Source organism: Phyllobates terribilis, unplaced genomic scaffold, assembly GCF_046119375.1.
Source record: "Phyllobates terribilis strain yellow unplaced genomic scaffold, ASM4611937v1 Scaffold_11__3_contigs__length_659146591, whole genome shotgun sequence".
NCBI classification, from domain to species: domain Eukaryota; kingdom Metazoa; phylum Chordata; class Amphibia; order Anura; family Dendrobatidae; genus Phyllobates; species Phyllobates terribilis.
The window spans coordinates 217,464,724-217,486,264 of record NW_027362771.1 but is presented as its reverse complement, the minus strand read 5'-3'; the positions used below and the strand labels follow the sequence as shown (position 1 = coordinate 217,486,264).

The following is a 21,541-nucleotide window of genomic DNA, read 5'->3' as shown; positions in this document are numbered from 1 at the left end:
ACCTGCTGAATCACACAGTGATTGCTGTATGGAGCGGAGGTCACTTTTTGAATTTTCTTTATGCAAGTCTATGAGACTCAGAACAAGGCTAGATAGTCTACTTCTGAGCCCAATAAACTAGAGAGAGCATAACCACCACTCCACACAGTGGTCCAGCAGGTTACAGATGCGATCACGTAGTGCCAGAGTGGACTGGAGCGCCGCTAAAACCGGAAGAAGTTGGCGACCAGTGAGTATGTTACTTTCTTCATGACACTTACATACATGATACATAACAAAGGGGCAAATAAAAAATAATCACTGGACTGGTTCTTTAAAATAGAAAGGGAATCTCGAACTTCCAGCAGCTCTTCGTCTCTTCTACATATAATGATTTGCCTAATCTGTGTTAGATATCTGCTTATTTTTCTTTTATCTTAATTTTCTATCATTTGGAGCTGACAGGGTATGCGACAAATTTTAACTGCATTTTGTGGCATGAAATGTGATGTATATTTAATATAAGGAAATAAGCTAATGCGTGGAAGAGGATGATACTTACTGGGGAAATAGTTCAGACCATCCGGGTATAAATCCAGGGTCTCTGGTAAACCACAGCAGAGCCATAAGAAGAAAAAGGATGAAGGTCATAATTTCTTGATAGCTGTAAAAGAATAACATCATGTTCTTTGAACTCTTTATTCTTGATATGCTTTATATAGTATTTGAACAAACAACAATTTTTCTTTTTTTTTCCCTTACCTCAGTGGGCCAAGTCTTTTGTATTCGTCTAAGATTACTTTAGCAGAAGCAATTTCTCTTTCTGTTTTTGCTTTGCCACATTTAAACATTTCTTTAAAGCTTAAATAAAACAAAAAGAAATAGATGTATTTTTTTGTTTCAAGTCGAGTACTAACTTATCTGTTTCTGCTAAAAGATCATTAAAATTACACTAAATTGTAAATATCACAAATACCTAAAATCACTCAATACCTAACCTTACCTGTTAATAAACTTCTAAAATACACATGCCGGTACATTATTTGTTAAAGATTGCTTTAACTGTCTTTTACACATGTTTCTTAAAAAAAAAAGATCTATCATATATATATTGCTAATGCAATGGTCTACGCTGAAATTTAGCTTCACTGAATGCAATGTATTATGATGTTACAGATTTTCTGTAACTGTAAATTATGCATAGAATAAATATATACTTGTTTTAGCTTCTGCTAGTTCTCTATCTCTTATGTCTGTCTATAACATGACCAAAAAACTGTGAGGGACATAAGTAGTAGCCCTACAGTAAATTTTACATCATAAAGGGTCAATACAAAGCCACATTTTTCGTCCCTGTACCGAAGCACTGCTTTATGGTGCCTCATCATATCCATCTCAAGATTAAATGTTTCTAGTCTTTCTCCCCTTCACACTTCTGATGATAAGCGACATTTTATCTTCCCATGGATTCTGTAAGAAATATATAGTGTGGGCTCTTAAGTGTTTTGCAAGTATGCCCCAGTTCTGTGATTTTTCGCGTCCTTTCAAAATGAAAAAAATTGCCTAGTAGAGGTAATGTAGTCTCAAAGAATATTGTCAGTGTGTGTATATGTACACTGCTCAAAAAAATAAAGGGAACACTCAAATAACACATCCTAGATCTGAATGAATGAAATATTCTCATTGAATACTTTGTTCTGTACAAAGTTGAATGTGCTGACAACAAAATCACACAAAAATCATCAATGGAAATCAAATTTATTAACCAATGGAGGCCTGGATTTGGAGCCACTACCAAAATTAAAGTGGAAAAACACATTACAGGCTGATCCAACTTTGATGTAATGTCCTTAAAACTAGTCAAAATGAGGCTCAGTATTGTGTGTGGCCTCCACATGCCTGTATGACCTCCCTACAACGCCTGGGTATGCTCCTGATGAGGTTGTGGATGGTCTCCTGTGGGATCTCCTCCCAGAAGTGGACTAAAGCATCCGCCAACTCCTGGACAGTCTGTGGTGCAACGTGACATTGGTGGATGGAGCGAGACATAATGTCCCAGATGTGCTCAATCGGATTCAGGTCTGGGGAACGGCCAGGCTTGTCCATAGCTTCAATGCCTTCATCTTGCAGGAACTGCTGACACACTCCAGCCACATAAGGTCTTGCATTGTTCTGCATTAGGAGGAACCCAGGGCCAAACGCACCAGCATATGGTCTCACAAGGGATCTGAGGATCTCATCTCGGTACCTAATGGCAGTCAGGCTACCTCTGGCGAGCACATGGAGGGCTGTGCGGCCCTCCAAAGAAATGCCACCCCACACCATTACTGACCCACTGCCAAACCGGTCATGCTGAAGGATGTTGCAGGCAGCAGATCGCTCTCCACGGTGTCTCCAGACTCTGTCACATCTGTCACATGTGCTCAGTGTGAACCTGCTTTCATCTGTGAAGAGCACAGGGCGCCAATGGCGACTTTGCCAATCCTGGTGTTCTATGGAAAATGCCAACCCCCATCTGTGGACGTCGGGCCCTCATACCACCCTCATGGGGTCGGTTTCTAACCGTTTGTGCAGACACATGCACATTTGTGGCCTGCTGGAGGTCATTTTGCAGGGCTCTGGCAGTGCTCCTCCTGTTCCTCCTTGCATAAAGGCAGAGGTAGCGGTCCTACTGCTGGGTTGTTGCCCTCCTACGGCCCCCTCCACATCTCCTGGTGTACTGGCCTGTCTCCTGGTAGCGCCTCCAGCCTCTGGACACTACGCTGACAGACACAGCAAACCTTCTTGCCACAGCTCACATTGATGTGCCATCCTGGAGGAGATCCCACAGGAAACCATCCGCAACCTCATCAGGAGCATGCCCAGGCATTGTAGGGAGGTCATACAGGCACGTGGAGGCCACACACAATACTGAGCCTCATTTTGACTTGTTTTAAGGACATTACATCAAAGTTGGATCAGCCTGTAATGTGTTTTTCCACTTTAATTTTGGTAGTGGCTCCAAATCCAGGCCTCCATTGGTTAATAAATTTGATTTCCATTGATGATTTTTGTGTGATTTTGTTGTCAGCACATTCAACTTTGTACAGAACAAAGTATTCAATGAGAATATTTCATTCATTCAGATCTAGGATGTGTTATTTGAGTGTTCCCTTTATTTTTTTGAGCAGTGTATATATATATATATATATATATATATATATATATATATATATATATATATATATATATGTCTATATATATATTTATATATATGATATAAAGAACCTGAGGATACATATTGTGCCTGCATCAAATAAATGACAATGCCATCCATTCTATATTTGTAAGCTGGTGAGTTTGTACTTGACTTTTTTCCATGGCATACCAATCCTTAGTTATATCATGTAAAAAGAACTGTACAATGTAGAAAATATCTACTATGCTTTTTACATTCCCATTTATATCTTCTGTACTGGCCATGTAAATCTCACGCTACAATATGTACTATGCAGTGAGAACTTATTAATGCATAGAAGAAGGTGTGCAGTCTAATTGTATATACACGGAGCCTAACTAAGATGAAATGACTGTTTTTACACAAAGTGTTTGATAAAATGGTTTATGATTTTTTAGATTGCTTTGCAATATCTGTTTTAAGTGCAAGTATACAAAGCAATAGTTTTGTTTCAAAGAATATCTAAAACTAATTAACTTGACCAGTGCATTCAGCTGTTTTATTGCATAGACTTCACATACACTAGGTATTATGAATATGAATCTATATCTTAATAAATAACTGTAACTGTAACCAGTAAGTACAGGTTCTGATTAGGTGCACCTGGCTAGCTCTTCATATAACCAGCCTAGGTGTTCACCTTAGTCAGTTAGCTGGGGGAAGCTGACCAGACTCGATTTGTGTTGGAGTTAAGAGAGAAAGATAAGCCAGAATCCCTCTCTGGGAACAGTCTGCACGGGCCGTGTGCACCAAACTGCAAGTATCAGTGGTTGCTATGGATAATAGCTGTTTAGTTTGTCCAAACTAGGACTAGCCTAGCTGTGTATGAGTAGCCATGGTCTATTTTGTTTAGTTAGCACCTGGACAAGGCTAGAGATTATGTGCCTATGGTTTTGTTTTGGTGCTGTGCAACCTTTGGAAATAAATGTCACATTGTTTTGACAAAGAATCCAGTGCCTGTGTGATTGCTGCCTACTGACGAGCATGAATCCCTACAGAGCCCATAACAGGTCAACTACAATGACCTTGTCTGTGGATTGTAATATTACTACAATGTACAGTAACAGTTACATTACCCTATGGGAGTTATGTTTTTTTCAAAGCAACAGCGTATTTCACAGCACTAAAGTGAGACTGTCGTCACTCCCTGTAGGACTAATTATTTAATTTCAAACCTACACCTGCTACAATCAATCTTTTTGTAAGCCAGTTAGCCTAAGAATTTTCTTGAACTGTGGAAGAAAAGTTTCTGAGTGATATTTGAATATTTTTCTACATAATGAAAATAGTCTCCTTACTTGAATCCCAGGAAGAGCCACTGAAGCCATATCCAAGATAGTATCATCAAAATGATAGTGATTGGAATGCAGAGAAGAAACCATGTTCCAAAATTAATCTCTGTGCTGTGTGGATAGCGCCTAAAAGAATAATCCATCATACATACTGCAATGAGTATAACAAAAAGTTGTTGGGTTACAGCAAACATGCTTCATTAATCTTACACTTTAGAAATACAAAATGTTTAATGAAATCCAAACTCAAAAAAGTTTTTTAGCCAAAAATACATGCATTTAAGAAAATAAAAAGGCCCCGATGGTGTCCATATCCATTCAGACTACTTGTTTTGAAAGGTCTATATCAGATATGAGTGAATCTGCAAAAAATTTGAATTGTATGCTCCAGTTCAGTCGAGGCATTCAATTTGCATAAGTATGGTGCAAATCAAATCTGCCACAAAGAAGTTAAAAAAAACCCTATATTCATCTCTCCTCAGCTCTCCTACTATAGATGGTAGCCCAATCGATTCACTGTCTTCTCTCCTCTGTCTTTTGTCTCCTATCTTCTCCTGTTGCAGGCCTCCAATGCTACTGCTCTTAATCAGGCTCCATGCGGTCACGGGGAGAGGACAAATCAAAATTTTTTGGGAAATATATAATGATTTTCACTTGTTACAAATTGATTTGCTAATTTTTAGTTTAGTCTATACATATTTTTTGCCTTCCTGCTTTTTATTAGTTTATCTTTTCATTTAATTTTACACTCGGTTACAGTATGATTACTGTAAAAACAGAGACACATAGGGGCCAATTCACTAAGACTACTGCACATGTCAGTCTTAATGAACAGACTCGGAGTAAGATGTGCCTAATTCATTCAAGAGGCGCACGCCTTTTCATTAGTTAGGAGCATCTTTTAACTGGTATGTGCCAAAATTGTACTACAAGGACTGGAATGCATTTCTGGAGCAAAATACACCACTAAGGTTGTGTAAGTTTTCATTAATTTAGCAGGCGGGCATAGCTGCCCCCCATCCCACCCATGCCATGCTTATGCCCAGCCCATATTGGCGTAGCTGGCTGATATAGGAGTGTAAATGCTAAAAGTTAGAATTTTTGCAAACCAGTAGCTGATCTACTGTTCTTTATTGCCGCTGATCAGCTTGTGGAAATAGACGCTATATTTTGAAAAAAGCTAAGATGAATACAACTGGTCTTACGTTTGAAACTGTTCTGCAAAAATCAAGTTAGTTGATGTTCCAGTTATGGTGGTCAGTCCTCCAATTGTTGATGAGTATGCAATGCACAAACACATGGCTTTGCACATCATATGGTCCTTTTTATTTCTATATCTTTTTTCTGAACCTGGCTGAATCTGCAACAAAACAAAAAAAGATTAACATATCCCATGGTACATGATAGTTGTTGTATTACAATTTTTACTCATAGTATTGAAATATGAAACTAAAAATTGTACATTTTCAGACTTCATTGATTTTGGGAAGAAAATACAATACCAACAGTACAATAGTGAACCCTGTTAAGTATTTTTAATATCCAAAAATACAGCCATAGCAACACTCTGGACTGGACTGATAAAGGCATTAGTCCTAAATAAGCTGCCAACACCTTTTTTATTATTGGGATTTTAATTTATTCTATTAATGACCATGGAGGATTTGTATTAATATTATATTATTATTATTATAATTATTATTATTATCATTCTTCAGTAAGCCTATTTTACTTAGGCTACAATAACAAGAACATGACTGAAAATATATTATATTTTTGGAAATGTCATTTAGACAAAAAAAACTACAATTTTGAATATATAGACTTTTTGTAGAGGAATGACTTTTACTCGCAGTACACTCTAAGGGAAAAAAAAAGCTTCAGGCAAGAGTTTTACACATGCTGTACTGAAGATATTGAGGACAGGATTCTAGCAGCATACAAAACACATTTTACATTATATAACATAAAAGTAACATCCTGCTTGTTTTTGTATTAAAGGCAATCTTCCTATTAGAGAGATGACTGCAATTTGTTCAAAAGTGCTCTACAGGTTAACAATCTGTAAGATATACAGATATAAGATATTGAAATATTTCTATAAAACATTTTGTTTTGAAGTTCTGCAGCTAAAAGTTTGGTCTTTGATCAATTTCTAAAAGGGCCTTAGAAGTAGTAATCAAGATGCTCATAACAATGATTGAAGTTTCTTAAAGAGGTTGTTCACTACTTTAACATTGATTTTAAAGTCTTTAATGTCTGATTGGTGAGGGTGCAACACCCGGTAGCCCGCCAATCAGCTGATCTACCTGAAAGCCTAAAGTTAAATGAACTTGGTTAAGGTCTTAAAGGTCAATAACTCATATATGGACTTTGTTTATGACAGTAATGTTAAGGTAGAATTAGTTATTGATAAAATGGGTTCATTAACATGTAATCTGCTTGTTAATACTGCCATAAAATGGAAGTTCACCGATGGAACACGTGCTGGCAGAATAAGCCTTTTGCAAAGATAAGAAAACATTTTATAGCTTCCTCTAGAGAAATATCCATTCCATAATGTAAAATAAATAGTCTTTGGTCATGAAAATGCTATTTGTGCGTGTTTTTAGATTTATCAATTTAGAATGGTTTGTTAAATATAGTTTGTTCTGCCTATATTTTGTTATTTCGTACTCGTGACAATAAGAAGTGTCATGTTAAAGTGAAATATCAGGGTCAGTTATCACTGCAGACAGTAAAGTGACAACTTTATGACAGCATAGGTGTCACATTAGTGTCTCCAGTAGTAACTGACCCTGATATTTCACTTTCACAGCGAACATGTCACTGCTATATCAGAGGAGGTACCTAAAATAGAAGCTATTGAAGATAACATAGAAGAAAACAGTGCACTGCATCCTACATGATCTGCACATGTCAAAATATGAAATGGATTTTATGACTGCTTGAAAAAATAAAAAGCAAATGTTTCATGTCAACAAAAATATTGATTTAACACATACAGTACAAAGTGTCTGAAAAAGAGAACAGAACTTCAGAATTATGGCAGGTGCAACTATTTAGGCTGGAGAGCGATGCAATATTGAGTGTCTGCAGGCAACAGTGAAGCATCGTAGAGATCGCTCGCAAGTTCGTGGCCCCATATCAGCAAATGGTGTTCTGTATTTGTTCAGGATTATAAATGTCCTCAATGCTGAGAAATATAGGCAGATATTTATCCATCAGGAAGCCTCTGATTGGCTCCAAATTTATTCTGCAGCAGGAAAACAACCACCCACAAAAAAGCCAATGTCATTAAAACTACTTTGAGTATAAAGAAGAACAAATAGCTTTGATAATATGGCCCTCCTAGAGTCATCATTGAGACTGTCTAGCATTACATAAAAGGATAGAAAGATTTGCACACACCTACATCCACAGAAGATCTGTGGTTAGTTCTCCAAGATGTTTGGAACAACCTCCCTGCTGAATTCTTTCAAAACCTGTGTGCAAGTATACATAGAAGAACTGATGCTGTGCTGCTGTTTTGAAGACAAAACACAGCAACTATTGATTCTAGATTTCTCTCTCGCTCATTCACTTTGCATTTTGTTGATTGATAGAAATAAACTGTTAACACTTTTCTATGTTTAAAAGCATTTTTACTTTGCATCATTTTTTTAACCTGTCTACATAAGTGTGTGTGTATATATATATATATATATATATATATATATATATATATATATATATATATATACTGTATATATACAGTACAGACCAAAAGTTTGGACACACCTTCTCATTTAAAGATTTTTCTGTATTTTCTTGACTATGAAAATTGTACATTCACACTGAAGGCATCAAAACTTTGAATTAACACATGTGGAATTATATACTTAACAAAAAAGTGTGAAACAACTGAAAATATGTCTTATATTCTAGGTTCTTCAAAGTAGCCACCTTTTGCTTTGATGACTGCTTTGCACACTCTTGGCATTCTCTTGATGAGCTTCAAGAGGTAGTCACCGGAAATGGTCTTCCAACAATCTTGAAGGAGTTCCTAGAGATGCTTAGCACTTGTTGGCCCTTTTGCCTTCACTCTGCGGTCCAGCTCACCCCAAACCATCTCGATTGGGTTCAGGTCTGGTGATTGTGGAGGCCAGGTCATCTGGCGTAGCACCCCATCACTCTCCTTCTTGGTCAAATAGCCCTTACACAGCCTGGAGGTGTGTTTGGGGTCATTGTCCTGTTGAAAAATAAATGATGGTGCAACTAAACGCAAACCGGATGGAATAGCATGCCGCTGCAAGATGCTGTGGTAGCCATGCTGGTTCATTATGCCTTCAATTTTGAATAAATCCCCAACAGTGTCACCAGCAAAGCACCCCCACACCATCACAACTCCTCCTCCATGCTTCACGGTGGGAACCAGGCATGTAGAGTCCATCCGTTCACCTTTTCTGCGCCGCACAAAGACACAGTGGTTGGAACCAAAGATCTCAAATTTGGACTCATCAGACCAAAGCACAGATTTCCACTGGTCTAATGTCCATTCCTTGTGTTCTTTAGCCCAAACAAGTCTCTTCTGCTTGTTGCCTGTCCTTAGCAGTGGTTTCCTAGTAGCTATTTTACCATGAAGGCCTGCTGCACAAAGTCTCCTCTTAACAGTTGTTGAAGAGATGTGTCTGCTGCTAGAACTCTGTGTGGCATTGACCTGGTCTCTAATCTGAGCTGCTGTTAACCTGCGATTTCTGAGGCTGGTGACTCAGATAAACTTATCCTCAGAAGCAGAGGTGACTCTTGGTCTTCCTTTCCTGGGACGGTCCTCATGTGAGCCAGTTTCTTTGTAGCGCTTGATGGTTTTTGCAACTGCACTTGGGGACACTTTCAAAGTTTTCCCAATTTTTGCACTAACTGACCTTCATTTCTTAAAGTAATGATGGCCACTCGTTTTTCTTTACTTAGCTGCTTTTTTCTTGCCATAATACAAATTCTAACAGTCTATTCAGTGGGACTATCAACTGTGTATCCACCAGACTTCTGCACAACACAACTGATGGTCCCAACCCTATTTATAAGGCAAGAAATCCCACTTATTAAACCTGACAGGGCCCACCTGTGAAGTGAAAACCATTTCCGGTGACTACCTCTTGAAGCTCATCAAGAGAATGCCAAGAGTGTGCAAAGCAGTCATCAAAGCAAAAGGTGGCTACTTTGAAGAACCTAGAATATAAGACATATTTTCAGTTGTTTCACACTTTTTTGTTAAGTATATAATTCCACATGTGTTAATTCATAGTTTTGATGCCTTTAGTGTGAATGTACAATTTTCATAGTCATGAAAATACAGAAAAATCTTTACATGAGAAGGTGTGTCCAAACTTTTGGTCTGTACTGTATATGTATATATATATGTAGCTTTTTATAAGTAGATAACATTAATCTTAAAGAAGCACTCCCATGAAAATTTATATCCTCTTAATATATTGCAGTCATCATACTATATGGCATTGTGTACTTACAATTGCTCATTTTCTCTTCTGCCCAGTTAATTCTTCTCTTTTCCATTAGGTCTATGACATCACATGATTAAAAACGGACTAGCTTAATCCTTCTAAGCTCTATGTAGAAACAGGAGGTCAAGTCTCCCTGTATGAGTCATCACTGCAAAAGTCCCTGGCAGAGGGGAGGGGCGGAGCAGCTGGGTCAGGAGTTGAAGAGGGGAATGACTTATGCAGGGAAAAGAGACTTCCTGTTTCTACATAGAGCAGAGAAAAGAGAAGAATTAGCTGGGTAGAAAGGCAAAATGAGCAATTGTAAGTACACAGTGCTATATAATATGATGACTGCAATATATTAACATGATAGAAACTTTAATGAGAGTGCTTCTTTAAAATCATTAAATAGCAGTTATTGCGAGACTATTATTGGCCTGTATCAGCTGTTTTATACTAGCAGTAAAATCTTCAGAACTATTGGAAAAAAGCTTATACATTTATGGTTATTGCTGATATCTTATAAAGTGACTTTCTGTATTCTATATTCATCACTGTCACAGATAATCCAGTGTCATTGTCTTAGAAATGGCTTCTAGGTGATTGTACTATTTTGAGTTCAGCAAAGGTTGTTAACTGTTAGGTCATGGGCCTGAAGTACAAAGTTATCTATTTATGGTCAGCTACGTACCAGTAAGCAGAATGGTGAGAGTGGTGCCAATCTTTATGACGTCAGCAGTGAACATTAACTCATGAACAGGTGCTTTAGACTCTAATACCAATCAGTTCATGTACTTGCAGATACCCCAAACAATGGACAAAATAGTAATTGGATATCTGCTTTGCAAACATTTATGACATATCATATCAAATATTCAAACACCACTTTAAATGTTGGATTTCCCTATTCTTGTCTATTCCAATAAACATGTTGTATTACAACCTTAGGCCACGGCCCCACTATCAGTATTTGGTCAGTATTCGGTCAGTATTTTTTCTCAGGAGTGAGAGCCAAAACCAGGAGTGGGTGATAAATGCAGAATTGGTGACTTGTTTCTATTATACCTTTTCTCTAATTGTTCCTCTCCTGGTTTTGGCTCCCACTCCTGATAAAAAATACTGACCGAATACTGATAGTGGGGCTGAGGCCTTAAAGAGTCTTTCACATACTTTTTGTCCATGAAATCAATACCAGCACTTGGCAGTGGACTGGAAATTATGTAAAAGTGTACTTGTGTGATCACAAAGATAGATCTAATTGGCAAGAAAATTAATTTTTACAACTTTTCCTAATGAAGTTGTGAATGTCCTATGGTAGGTCCTAGGTCAAACAAGTGCTCAGGCAGTCAGTAAATCCTACTCCATGGCTTCCCCTTTGTTTTGATTGATGGCTGAAGTGTTGTCAAAATTACTCTCCGTAGTGCTGATATCTTGCACATGTGTTGTGTAATCCACTGGGTAAAGTTTACTGATGAGAGGCTGAGTACTTTCCAGGATGGGACCACCCACTTGACACTTGCAATCCCAATAGCATATGCGATCAAAGTTCATTGTCTCTTCAACTAGTCCTTTCTCAACAGCCACTAAAGTATGTAACAACATCTGTTCTAGTCCACATTGTTATAAATCTAAGAAGTGGTTTAAACCACTGAAAGTAGAACTAAAAAAGAGCTGAGATCGGTAGTGCTACACACAGCCGCTCTTGGCTGTTTCCACCATGATTGTGTAGCACCCTGAGGACTCGGCTGCTACAGGGGTATTGCACCTCACTCCAGAGGTGTGGTATTCCACTCCCGGGTAAGTATGGAGTGTGGGACTGAGCTCAGTAGGCTGCATGCACTACATACATCCCATTTCCGGGGGACAGAACTACGGTACTCCCACCAAGTAAATGTGCAGGTACGACAGCGTCTGTCCCTGGCTGGAGTGGGAGGGGGGTGGAACATCCCAGTAGTGTAGGGGCAGATAGGGGGAGTACTCTGGGTAAAGCTAGGAGCCCATTGGGTGCTGGTCACCTGGGCTCACACATAGAGGGAGTATATATGGTGGGCACCATCTTAGAATAGGGTCGAGTTCAGCCTGAGGAGAAGCAGAGCAGAAGAGCTCAGCCAGGAGGGCTGACAGGGAGCTGTGGCTCCGGCTGGGCCCAGCTCCAGGGCCAGGCTTGCAGAGGAAAGGAAGAAAGGCCCAGAGAAGCAGAGTCAGAGGGAACCCTGAGATCCCAGAATTAAGCCAAAAGGGTGAAGGGTTGGCAGAAGAGGGCACCGGATCCCAAACTGACGGAGGCAAAACATCCTTAATCAGGAACCGGAGGTCGTGGTCAAGTTTTGCCACGACCCTCACCATATCCACCAGGAAGGCACACCACGAGTAGGGTCAGGGAAGCCAGAGAAGGTTTAGCCACCAAGAGGCCCGAGGGAGCCGGACTAAGGTGGATCCCTGGTGGGGACGGCCAGCAGAAAGAGAGAGAGAGAGGGGAGCTCAGGACCACGCTCCGGAACTGCCTGGGGGTTAGCAAAGTCCCACACCTGGTGGACACAGCACGGCTCGGGTGGTCACTCAAGGCCAGAGTGACTAAAGCAACATCAGTGAGTAAAAACCCTGAAACTGCATCCCACGTCTCTGTGCCTCCTTACCGCACCATCACAACCTCCATCATCTACACCCGCTGCCCTGAGGCCATACCCCTCCCGTTGGGGGTTACACCATCCCTGCTGCACACATACCACCGGCCTCAGCGGACTGTTCTGCAGCGGCGGCCTTGTGACCGCAAATCAACGGGTGGCGTAGTCGACACACATTCTAACATCTACTGCTAATAGACTCGCCACTTAGTTTGACTCCCTGGGCACGGACCGGGTCACCGCCACGAGACTACTACCCCCATCTGATCCGGCTCCGGGTAAGCCCCCGTGCACGCGATGCTGCACGACACAGAAGGCCTAGGGGCGCGTCAACTTTTGGCGTAGTCGGCAGGATTTCGTGCCCGCAACCACCGGGTACTGCGTGCCTGAAAAAGACTGTTCAAACTTACCAGTGGTGAAGATTCCCGCCATCCGGCGCCATCTTCAGCCTTCTTCCCGCCATCGGTGAAGATTCCCGCCATCCGGCGCCATTTTCAGCTTTTTCCCGTCATCCACGGAGTTTCCCGCCACTGGGAGACGATTCCCGCCATTTGAGAAGATTTCCCGCCCTGGCAGAGCGGACGCCATTATGGGCGTGCCAGAGGGTGGCAAGAGGCCACCTCCCATTGTGGGCCAGGACCAAGAATGGCGCCAAAAACGAAGACCGCCCCCACCAGCAGAGACTAAAATGGTTGAGATGTCCGTCAGCGTGGGGGTCTGCCCCTGGAACTGACAATCACCAAGTTGCCCCAGGACCGCCCTCAAAGTAGGCGGATACAGAACAAAAGAGAGAGGATGGGTGCAGCCTGGAAGAGTCTGGAGAGGTCGAACCCGGAGATGGAGGGAGAGTCAGGCAGCACCGACCCGATGGTCAGGAGCCTGTTGCAAGCTACCACCCCACAAGACCTGGTGGAGATCCTGGCACAGCTCCCCCGAGACCGGGAGTGTGCACAGACCGCACTGGAGGGCCTCGCATGGAGGATGGCCCAGGTGCAGCGAGAAACGCTGATTTAGTGGAGTAGGGAGATGGCCCAGCAGGCTGGAACCCGCCAGCGGAGCACGCCACCCGAGACGAGGAATCTGACCGCCTCTGAGGATGGTGCAGGAGGAATGAAGGCCGGAGACGACGCCGTGGAAGGAGCTGAAGAGACGGAGGCAGGTAAAGGGGACGTCACTACCCCAAGCCTAGAAACCGTGAGCCTGCCCCAGCTCCCCGTCGCAGAGCCCGAAATTCCCCCTACCGTGCCCGTCGCTGCACCGCCACCGCTCCAGACTAGGCCTCAAGCAGGAGCCGCGACCACGCCCCCTGTGACGTCACGCGCCTCAACCCTGAGCGCGGCCAAGCAGGAGACGCCACCGGCCTGGTCGCAGGGCCGAGTACCCCCGGGCGCCGCCGTTTCAACAGTGCCCTTTTCCTTCAGGGTGCCCCCAGCCTGGTCACAAGGCCTGGTGAACCCGGGCGCCGCTGCCACCACCGCGCCCTCAGCCCACAAAGTCCTACCCTTGGGTGAAGACTTGTTAGCCCAGCACACTTGCCCGGATGGGCAGCCCTTTGAGTGGCCACCGGAGTACTACCATCCCCGACTCCGGAAGGAAAGGCCCCTGGATGAGCCCCTGATCCCGGCTCCGGCGCCTGTCAAGATCGTCCCGCTCCCATTGGAGGAGGCCCAATTTGAATGGGACCCCACTGGAGAAAACCTCATTGGGTTCACCCACGAGACCCGGGCGGCCGCAGCCCAGCGAGCAGAGTGCTGCCGGCAACAGCTGGAGGTCTTCGATCGGGAGCGGCGAGAAAGGCGGGTCCGCGAGGAGCGGCTGCAAGTCCAGAGTGCGGAACAGAAAAGCCGGACCCGACGGAACCCCCGTGCAGCCCACGGTCCCCGTGCCACCGGGACTGTAATTAAATTCCAACTGCAGCACGGTTGGGGCTTCATCCGGGATCACCGCACCCCCGGCGACGTCTTCGTGACCCGCAGAGATGTCGAGTCCCACCTGCCGGAGGGACACAGAGGACGAGATCTTTACCTGGGTGATGAGGTCACCTTCACCCGGCATCAATGTGCCAAAGGTCCATATGCTCTCCATGTGCACCGACTGACCGAGAGAGAGCTACAGAGCGAGGAGAATCAAGAGGACCCGGACGGGTTTGAAGGTTACCCTCAAGAAGGAGCAGGAGGACGCCGTTACTGAAGTACGGTAAAGTGGAACTGTACATAGTTACCCGTAAGGGTACAAGAACTGTTACCAAGAAAGTATAGTCCCCGTTGGGACCAGCAAACTGTTACCCGTGTGTCCCTATCCCTTTACAGGCTGAGGACTGTGAACAGCCATTCCTTATTTCCCCCACTGGCCGAGGACTGAGAGCGGCCATCCTGTATATAGTTGCGCTTTCTAAAGCGCCCCCTACTGGTTTTATAAGGAACTGTTTTGTGACTGTTGCACTTTTTACCTGGTCACAAGTGCACAGTGGCCAGAGGCTCAAGAATATTTATCTGAAAGAGTTTTATATGAAGAAGTCTTTATTGCTAGAGTCTGATAATGTTATAGTGTTTTATACCTGTTGTGTATGTTTTTGCAAAAAAAAAAATAAAAATTTTGTATGTTTATATTGTTTTGCTCTTTTACAGCCCGAGGACGTGCTGTGATTTACCAGGGGGGAATGTAGCACCCTGAGGACTCGGCTGCTACAGGGGTATTGCACCTCACTCCAGAGGTGTGGCATTCCACTCCCGGGTAAGTATGGAGTGTGGGACTGAGCTCAGTAGACTGCATGCACTATATACATCCCATTTCCGGGGGACAGAACTACGGTACTCCCACCAAGTAAATGTGCAGGTACGACAGCGTCTGTCTCCCTGGCTGGAGTGGGAGGGGGGTGGAACATCCCAGTAGTGTAGGGGCAGATAGGGGGAGTACTCTGGGTAAAGCTAGGAGCCCATTGGGTGCTGGTCACCTGGGCTCACACATAGAGGGAGTATATATGGTGGGCACCATCTTAGAATAGGGTCGAGTTCAGCCTGAGGAGAAGCAGAGCAGAAGAGCTCAGCCAGGAGGGCTGACAGGGAGCTGTGGCTCCGGCTGGGCCCAGCTCCAGGGCCAGGCTTGCAGAGGAAAGGAAGAAAGGCCCAGAGAAGCAGAGTCAGAGGGAACCCTGAGATCCCAGAATTAAGCCAAAAGGGTGAAGGGTTGGCAGAAGAGGGCACCGGATCCCAAACTGACGGAGGCAAAACATCCTTAATCAGGAACCGGAGGTCGTGGTCAAGTTTTGCCACGACCCTCACCATATCCACCAGGAAGGCACACCACGAGTAGGGTCAGGGAAGCCAGAGAAGGTTTAGCCACCAAGAGGCCCGAGGGAGCCGGACTAAGGTGGATCCCTGGTGGGGACGGCCAGCAGAAAGAGAGAGAGAGAGGGGAGCTCAGGACCACGCTCCGGAACTGCCTGGGGGTTAGCAGAGTCCCACACCTGGTGGACGCAGCACGGCTCGGGTGGTCACTCAAGGCCAGAGTGACTAAAGCAACATCAGTGAGTAAAAACCCTGAAACTGCATCCCACGTCTCTGTGCCTCCTTACCGCACCATCACAACCTCCATCATCTACACCCGCTGCCCTGAGGCCATACCCCTCCCGTTGGGGGTTATACCATCCCTGCTGCACACATACCACCGGCCTCAGCGGACTGTTCTGCAGCGGCGGCCTTGTGACCGCAAATCAACGGGTGGCGTAGTCGACACACATTCTAACATCTACTGCTAATAGACTCGCCACTTAGTTTGACTCCCTGGGCACGGACCGGGTCACCGCCACAAGACTACTACCCCCATCTGATCCGGCTCCGGGTAAGCCCCCGTGCGCGCGATGCCGCACGACACAGAAGGCCCAGGGGCGCGTCAATTGCAACCAATGAAACTGCACATCCAATAAGAATGCATAGAGATTGTAGCATCGGCGTCTCTGCCTCCTGCCGGCCAGACACGCCGTTCCCCTCACCGCCGCGGTCCCGGTCCGGTATCTTCCTGCTCCCCTCCTGATGCTGCTGTGGCGCGTACCGCATGCAGCTTCCCGGGCACTGTGCTTAGGGCGTGCGCGCTCCCTCCCTCTTAAAGGGGCCGCGCGCGCCATCCTAAAGAGTCCCCGGCCAATGGCCGGAGGACTTCCCCTTTATAATGCACCTCCTACAAAATGGAGGTGCCTGTGCAAGGTTATTGTTCCGTGTGCTAATGCTTGATTCAGCCCTCAGGTCCCACTGCCTGTCAGTCCTGCCCGCCAGTCTGTCTTCAGTCCAGCCCGCCAGTCTGTCTAATAGTTCTGCCTGACAGTTACATGCCAGCTACCTGCCGTGTCCGCCAGCCTGCCTACCCGGAGCACCTGCCAGTTACCTGTCGTGCCCGCCAGCTTGCCTACCCGGAGCACCTGCCAAGTGACCTGTCGTGCCCGTCTGCTTGCCTACCCGGAGCGCCTGTCTGGCTATCAGCTGTATCTTTCTGCTTATCTACCCGAACCACCCACCATCCTGCCTGCCATGCTCATCCGCTGTACTGGTCAGCTCCTGTCATCTGACCCATGGGAGTCACCTAGAGTGGCACCTGGTTTACCTGCCCGGTCCCTCCCTGGTTCACGGAGCCGACTAGGCCGCCGTGTGACCTGGGTCAGGCCGAGTAGGCTCTTAGTCACGCCCCTCTGGTCCCTCCTTGCACCGAAGCACAAAGGTTTCACCACCCGGATCCGTAACAGATATGTACTTATTATTATTTTTTACCAATTTTTATAACTTTATAGCTGTACTGTAGCTCCATTCTTGTGTTTTTGCCGCATTTTTGTAAAAATTACTCCCCTTTTTTTTTTTTTAATAATTGATGTCAAATAGGTCCAAAACCTAATTTCAAAAGTAACACCTTCAAACATATACTTACATCCTCCAAGTAAGGGAGAATCAAATCCCTGTATTTACCACGAGAGAGTTCGAGCATTTTCAGAAAATAATTTGAAGCAGTTACTATTTTACTGGGGTTAGAAAATACTAAGACTATCACAACCTGATACACTGAACTATGTCAATGGACTTTACACATTAACCTGTTTGGAAAAAATACATTCAGAAATGTCATGCTCAAGTCAGAACAAACTACAGTCAACTTTAACTGACTGTTACTTGGTCATAAAGCCTCAAGTTTATGATGGGTGCCCTCCTAACTACTTCTCAAAGCAGCAGGGATCATGCAATCATCTTGATATCAATTCTTCTTCTGGGATGCTAATGATTAGCTGTGCAGTATTCAGGGTATCCCAATTTCATTTTTGACATTAACGCTAAGTTCCCAAGTTTTTAGTACGTTTTGGATACTACATATTTTTTCTGTGCAAAAAAATCCAGTTCTAGCAAAGTGGATATGATGTATAGAAAACTCATGGTCACTGCAAGTGTAGCACCCTGAGGATTCGGCTGCTACAGGGGTATTGCACCTCAACCCAGAGGTGTGGTATTCCACTCCCGGGTAAGGATGGAGTGTGGAACTGAGCTCGGTAGGCTGCATGCACTACATACATCCCATTTCCGAGGAGCAGACCGACGGTACTCCCACTTAGAAATGTGCAGGTACGACCGAGTCTGTTCCTGGCTGGAGTGGGAGGGGGGGTGGTACATCCCAAGTAGTGTAGGGGCAGATAGGGGGAGCAGCCTGGGTAAAGATAGGAGCTCATTGGGTGCTGGTCACCTGAGCTCACACATAGAGGGTGTATATAAGGTGGGCACCAACTAAGAACAGGGTCAGTTGCAGAGAGGAAGTCAGCGAGCAGAGGAGAAGAAAGACCCAGAGTGAGAGAGGAGAAGAGAGAGAGAGACCCAGAGGGGGAAACAGCAGAAAAGGACTCCAAGAACCCAACTTAAATCCCCGGGTGAAGAGTCGGCACAGGGTACCGGAACCCAAGCTGGTGGGGGCAAAAACACACCCCAGCCAGAGACCGGAGACCGTGGGCAGCGTTTGTCACGGTCACCCACCACATCCACCACGAAGGCATACCACGTGGAGGGTCAGGGAACCCGAGGCCAAGGGCCTCCCAACAGAAGGCCCGAGGGAGCTGGACCTGGGTGGATCAATAGTGGGGACGGCCAGAGAACGGACAGAAGGAGAGCTCAGGGTCACGCTCCGGACTTATTTGGGGGTTGGCTGGATCCAGAACCTGGTGGACGCAGCACGGCTCGGGAGGTCACTCGAAGTTGGAGTGACCAGAACATCAGCAGTGAGTAAACATCCTAAACTGCATAACCCGACTCTGTCTCTGATTGCCGTCTACACTGCATCACCACAACCCCCATCCTCTGCACCTGATCCCCCTGAGGCTATACCCCACCCGTTGGGGGTTATATCATCAAAGCTGCACCTACACCATCAGCCTCAGCGGACCCTGCTGCAGCGGCGGCCACAGTGACCGCAACACAACGGGTGGCGTAATCGACATTAAGAACTTAGTAACATCTGTAGGACTGCCACATACAACTCAGTTTGACACCCTGGGCACGGACCGGGTCACAGCCACTCGGAAGACTACAACTCCCATCTGATCCGGCTCCGGATATTCCCCCTAAAGAATATGGCCCAGGGGGCGCGTCAACTTTGGCGTAGTCGGCAGGATTACGTGCCCACAACAACCGGGTACTGCGTGCCTGAAAGAAAGAACGAGTTTACCTCAAAAAGAAGTCTCCTGCCGGTTCCGGAGGGTCCCCGCCATCGGACCCCATCACCAGTCGATTCCCGCCGGGTGTCCGCCATTAACAACTTTTTCCCGCCATCTGCAGAGTTTCCCGCCACTGGGAAGCGATTCCCGCCATTTCCAAAGGTTTCCCGCCTTGGAAGAGCGGACGCCATTATGGGCGTGCCAGAGGGTGGCGAGAGGCCACCTCCCATCGTGGGCCAGGACCGAAAATGGCGCCAAAAGTGGAAACCGCCCCCACCAACAGAGACTGTGATGCTAGAGGTGTCTGTCAGCGTGAAAGAACCGCCCCTGGAGCTGACAGTCACCCAGTGGCCCCGGGACCGCCCTCGAAGTGGGAGGAGACGAAAGAAAAGAACGAAGATGGGTGCCGCCTGGAGCAGTCTGGAGCGAGCGCACCCGGAGGCAGGAAGCCTGGAAAGGAGTAGCAGAGAAGCTCACTCGGAGATGGCGAGAGAGCAGAGCAGCACCGGCCCGCTGGCCAGGAGCCTGCTGGAAGAAGAGCAGAGCAGCACCGACCCGTTGGTCAGGAGCCTGCTAGAAACCACGACCCCACTAGGCCTAGTGGAGGTCCTTGCACAGCTCCCCCAAGACCGGGAGTGTGCACAGACTGCCCTGGAGGGCCTCGCACGGAGGATGGCCCGGGTACAGCGAGAGACATTGGCGGAGTGGAGCCGAGAGATGGCCCAGCAAACCAAGACCCGGAGCACGCCAGCCAAGATGAGGAGACAGACCGCCTCTGAGGACGGCGCGGGAGGACCCAAGGCCGGAGACGGCGCCGAGAAGGGAGCCGAACGCATGGAGGCAGGTAAAGGGGACGTCTATACCCCAAATCAGGACACCGCTTGCCTGCCCCAGCTCCCCGTCGCAGAGCCCGAAAGTCCCCCTGCTGTGCCCGAAAACGCCATGTCACCGACGCAGACTAGGCCCCAACCGGAAGCCGCCGCCGCGACCCCTGTGACGTCATGCGCACCGACCCCGAGCGTGGCAAAACAGGAAGTAACACCAGCCTGGTCGCAGGGCCTAGAATTCCCGGGCGTCGCATCACCAACAGCGCCCCCTACCTCCGCGGAGCCTCCGGCCTGGCCGCAAGGCCAGGTAGCCCAGGGCGCCGCCGTCCTAACGGTGCCCTTCACCTTCCAGGTGCCCCAGGCCTGGCCGCAAGGCCTGGGCAACCCGGGCGCCACCACCACCGCGCCCGCACCCGTAAAACCAAGGGTGCCGCGTCTGGGAGAGGACTTGTTTGCCCAGCACACGTGGCCGGACGGGCAGCCTTTCATCTGGCCTCAGAGGTATTATGAACTGGAGCACCAGAGGAGAGTTGGGGCCATGTGTGCACCCCTGATTCCGGCTCCGAAGCCCGTGATAAGGATCTCGCCCCCGCTTGAAGAGGCCCAATTTGAGTGGGACCCCACCGGAGAAGACCTAATGGGGTTCACTCAGGAAACCAGGGCAGCTGCAGCGGAGCGTGCTGAGTGTTGCCGACAGCAGCTCGAAGAGTTTGCGAGGGAGCGGAGAGAGAGGCGGGTCCGGGAACAACAGGCCCAAATAAGGAGCGCCGAGCAGAAGAGCCGAACCAGGAGGGACCCCCGTGCAGCGCACAGTCCCCGTACCACCGGGACTGTAATAAAGTTTAACCTGCAGCATGGGTGGGGCTTCATCAGAGACCACAACACCCCCGGCGACGTCTTTGTCACGCGCAGAGATGTGGAGTCCCATCTGCCGGAGGGGCACAGAGGTCGTGACCTTTATATCGGGGACGAGGTCACCTTTACCCGGCACAAGTGTGCCAAAGGACCTTACGCCCTCCATGTGCATCGCCTGACAGAGGAGGAGCTGCGATGTGAGGAGGAAGAGCAAGAGGATCCGGACGGGTCTGAAGCTGAGATCCCCAAAGAAGGAGCAGGAGGAAGACGTTGTTGGGTACAGCGGAGCAGGTGCTGTAAATAGTTACCCGATCGGGGTATAAAGAAACTGTTACTGCAAATATAGTCCCCGTTGGGACCAGCTGAGTGAACTGTTTACCCGTTTACCCTTAATTCCACAGGCTGAGGACTGTGAGCAGCCATTCCCTTTCCCTCCTTAACTGGCCGAGGACTGAGAGCGGCCATACCCTTGTACATAGTTGCGCTTCCTAAAGCGCCCCCTACCGGTTTTATAGGAAAACCATGTTTTCTAGAAAGACTGTCGCACTGTACCCGGTCACACGTTGCACAGTGACCGGAGGAGGAGCCAGA

The 21,541-nt window shown here is 46.7% G+C and overlaps 1 protein-coding gene across 2 annotated transcripts in view; it reads right to left on the bottom strand.

Annotated features, from left to right (window-relative positions):
- Window positions 1-21,541, bottom strand: part of SLC13A1 (solute carrier family 13 member 1) — a 57,401-nt gene that overhangs the window by 10,003 nt on the left and 25,857 nt on the right. For both annotated transcript variants that reach the window (XM_073652042.1, XM_073652043.1), the window contains exons 9-12: window positions 5,694-5,848; window positions 4,495-4,614; window positions 742-840; window positions 542-643 (exon numbers count right to left, since the gene is read on the bottom strand). In XM_073652042.1, the coding sequence (XP_073508143.1) occupies window positions 542-643; window positions 742-840; window positions 4,495-4,614; window positions 5,694-5,848 (476 nt within the window). The remainder of the gene's footprint in view (window positions 1-541; window positions 644-741; window positions 841-4,494; window positions 4,615-5,693; window positions 5,849-21,541) is intronic.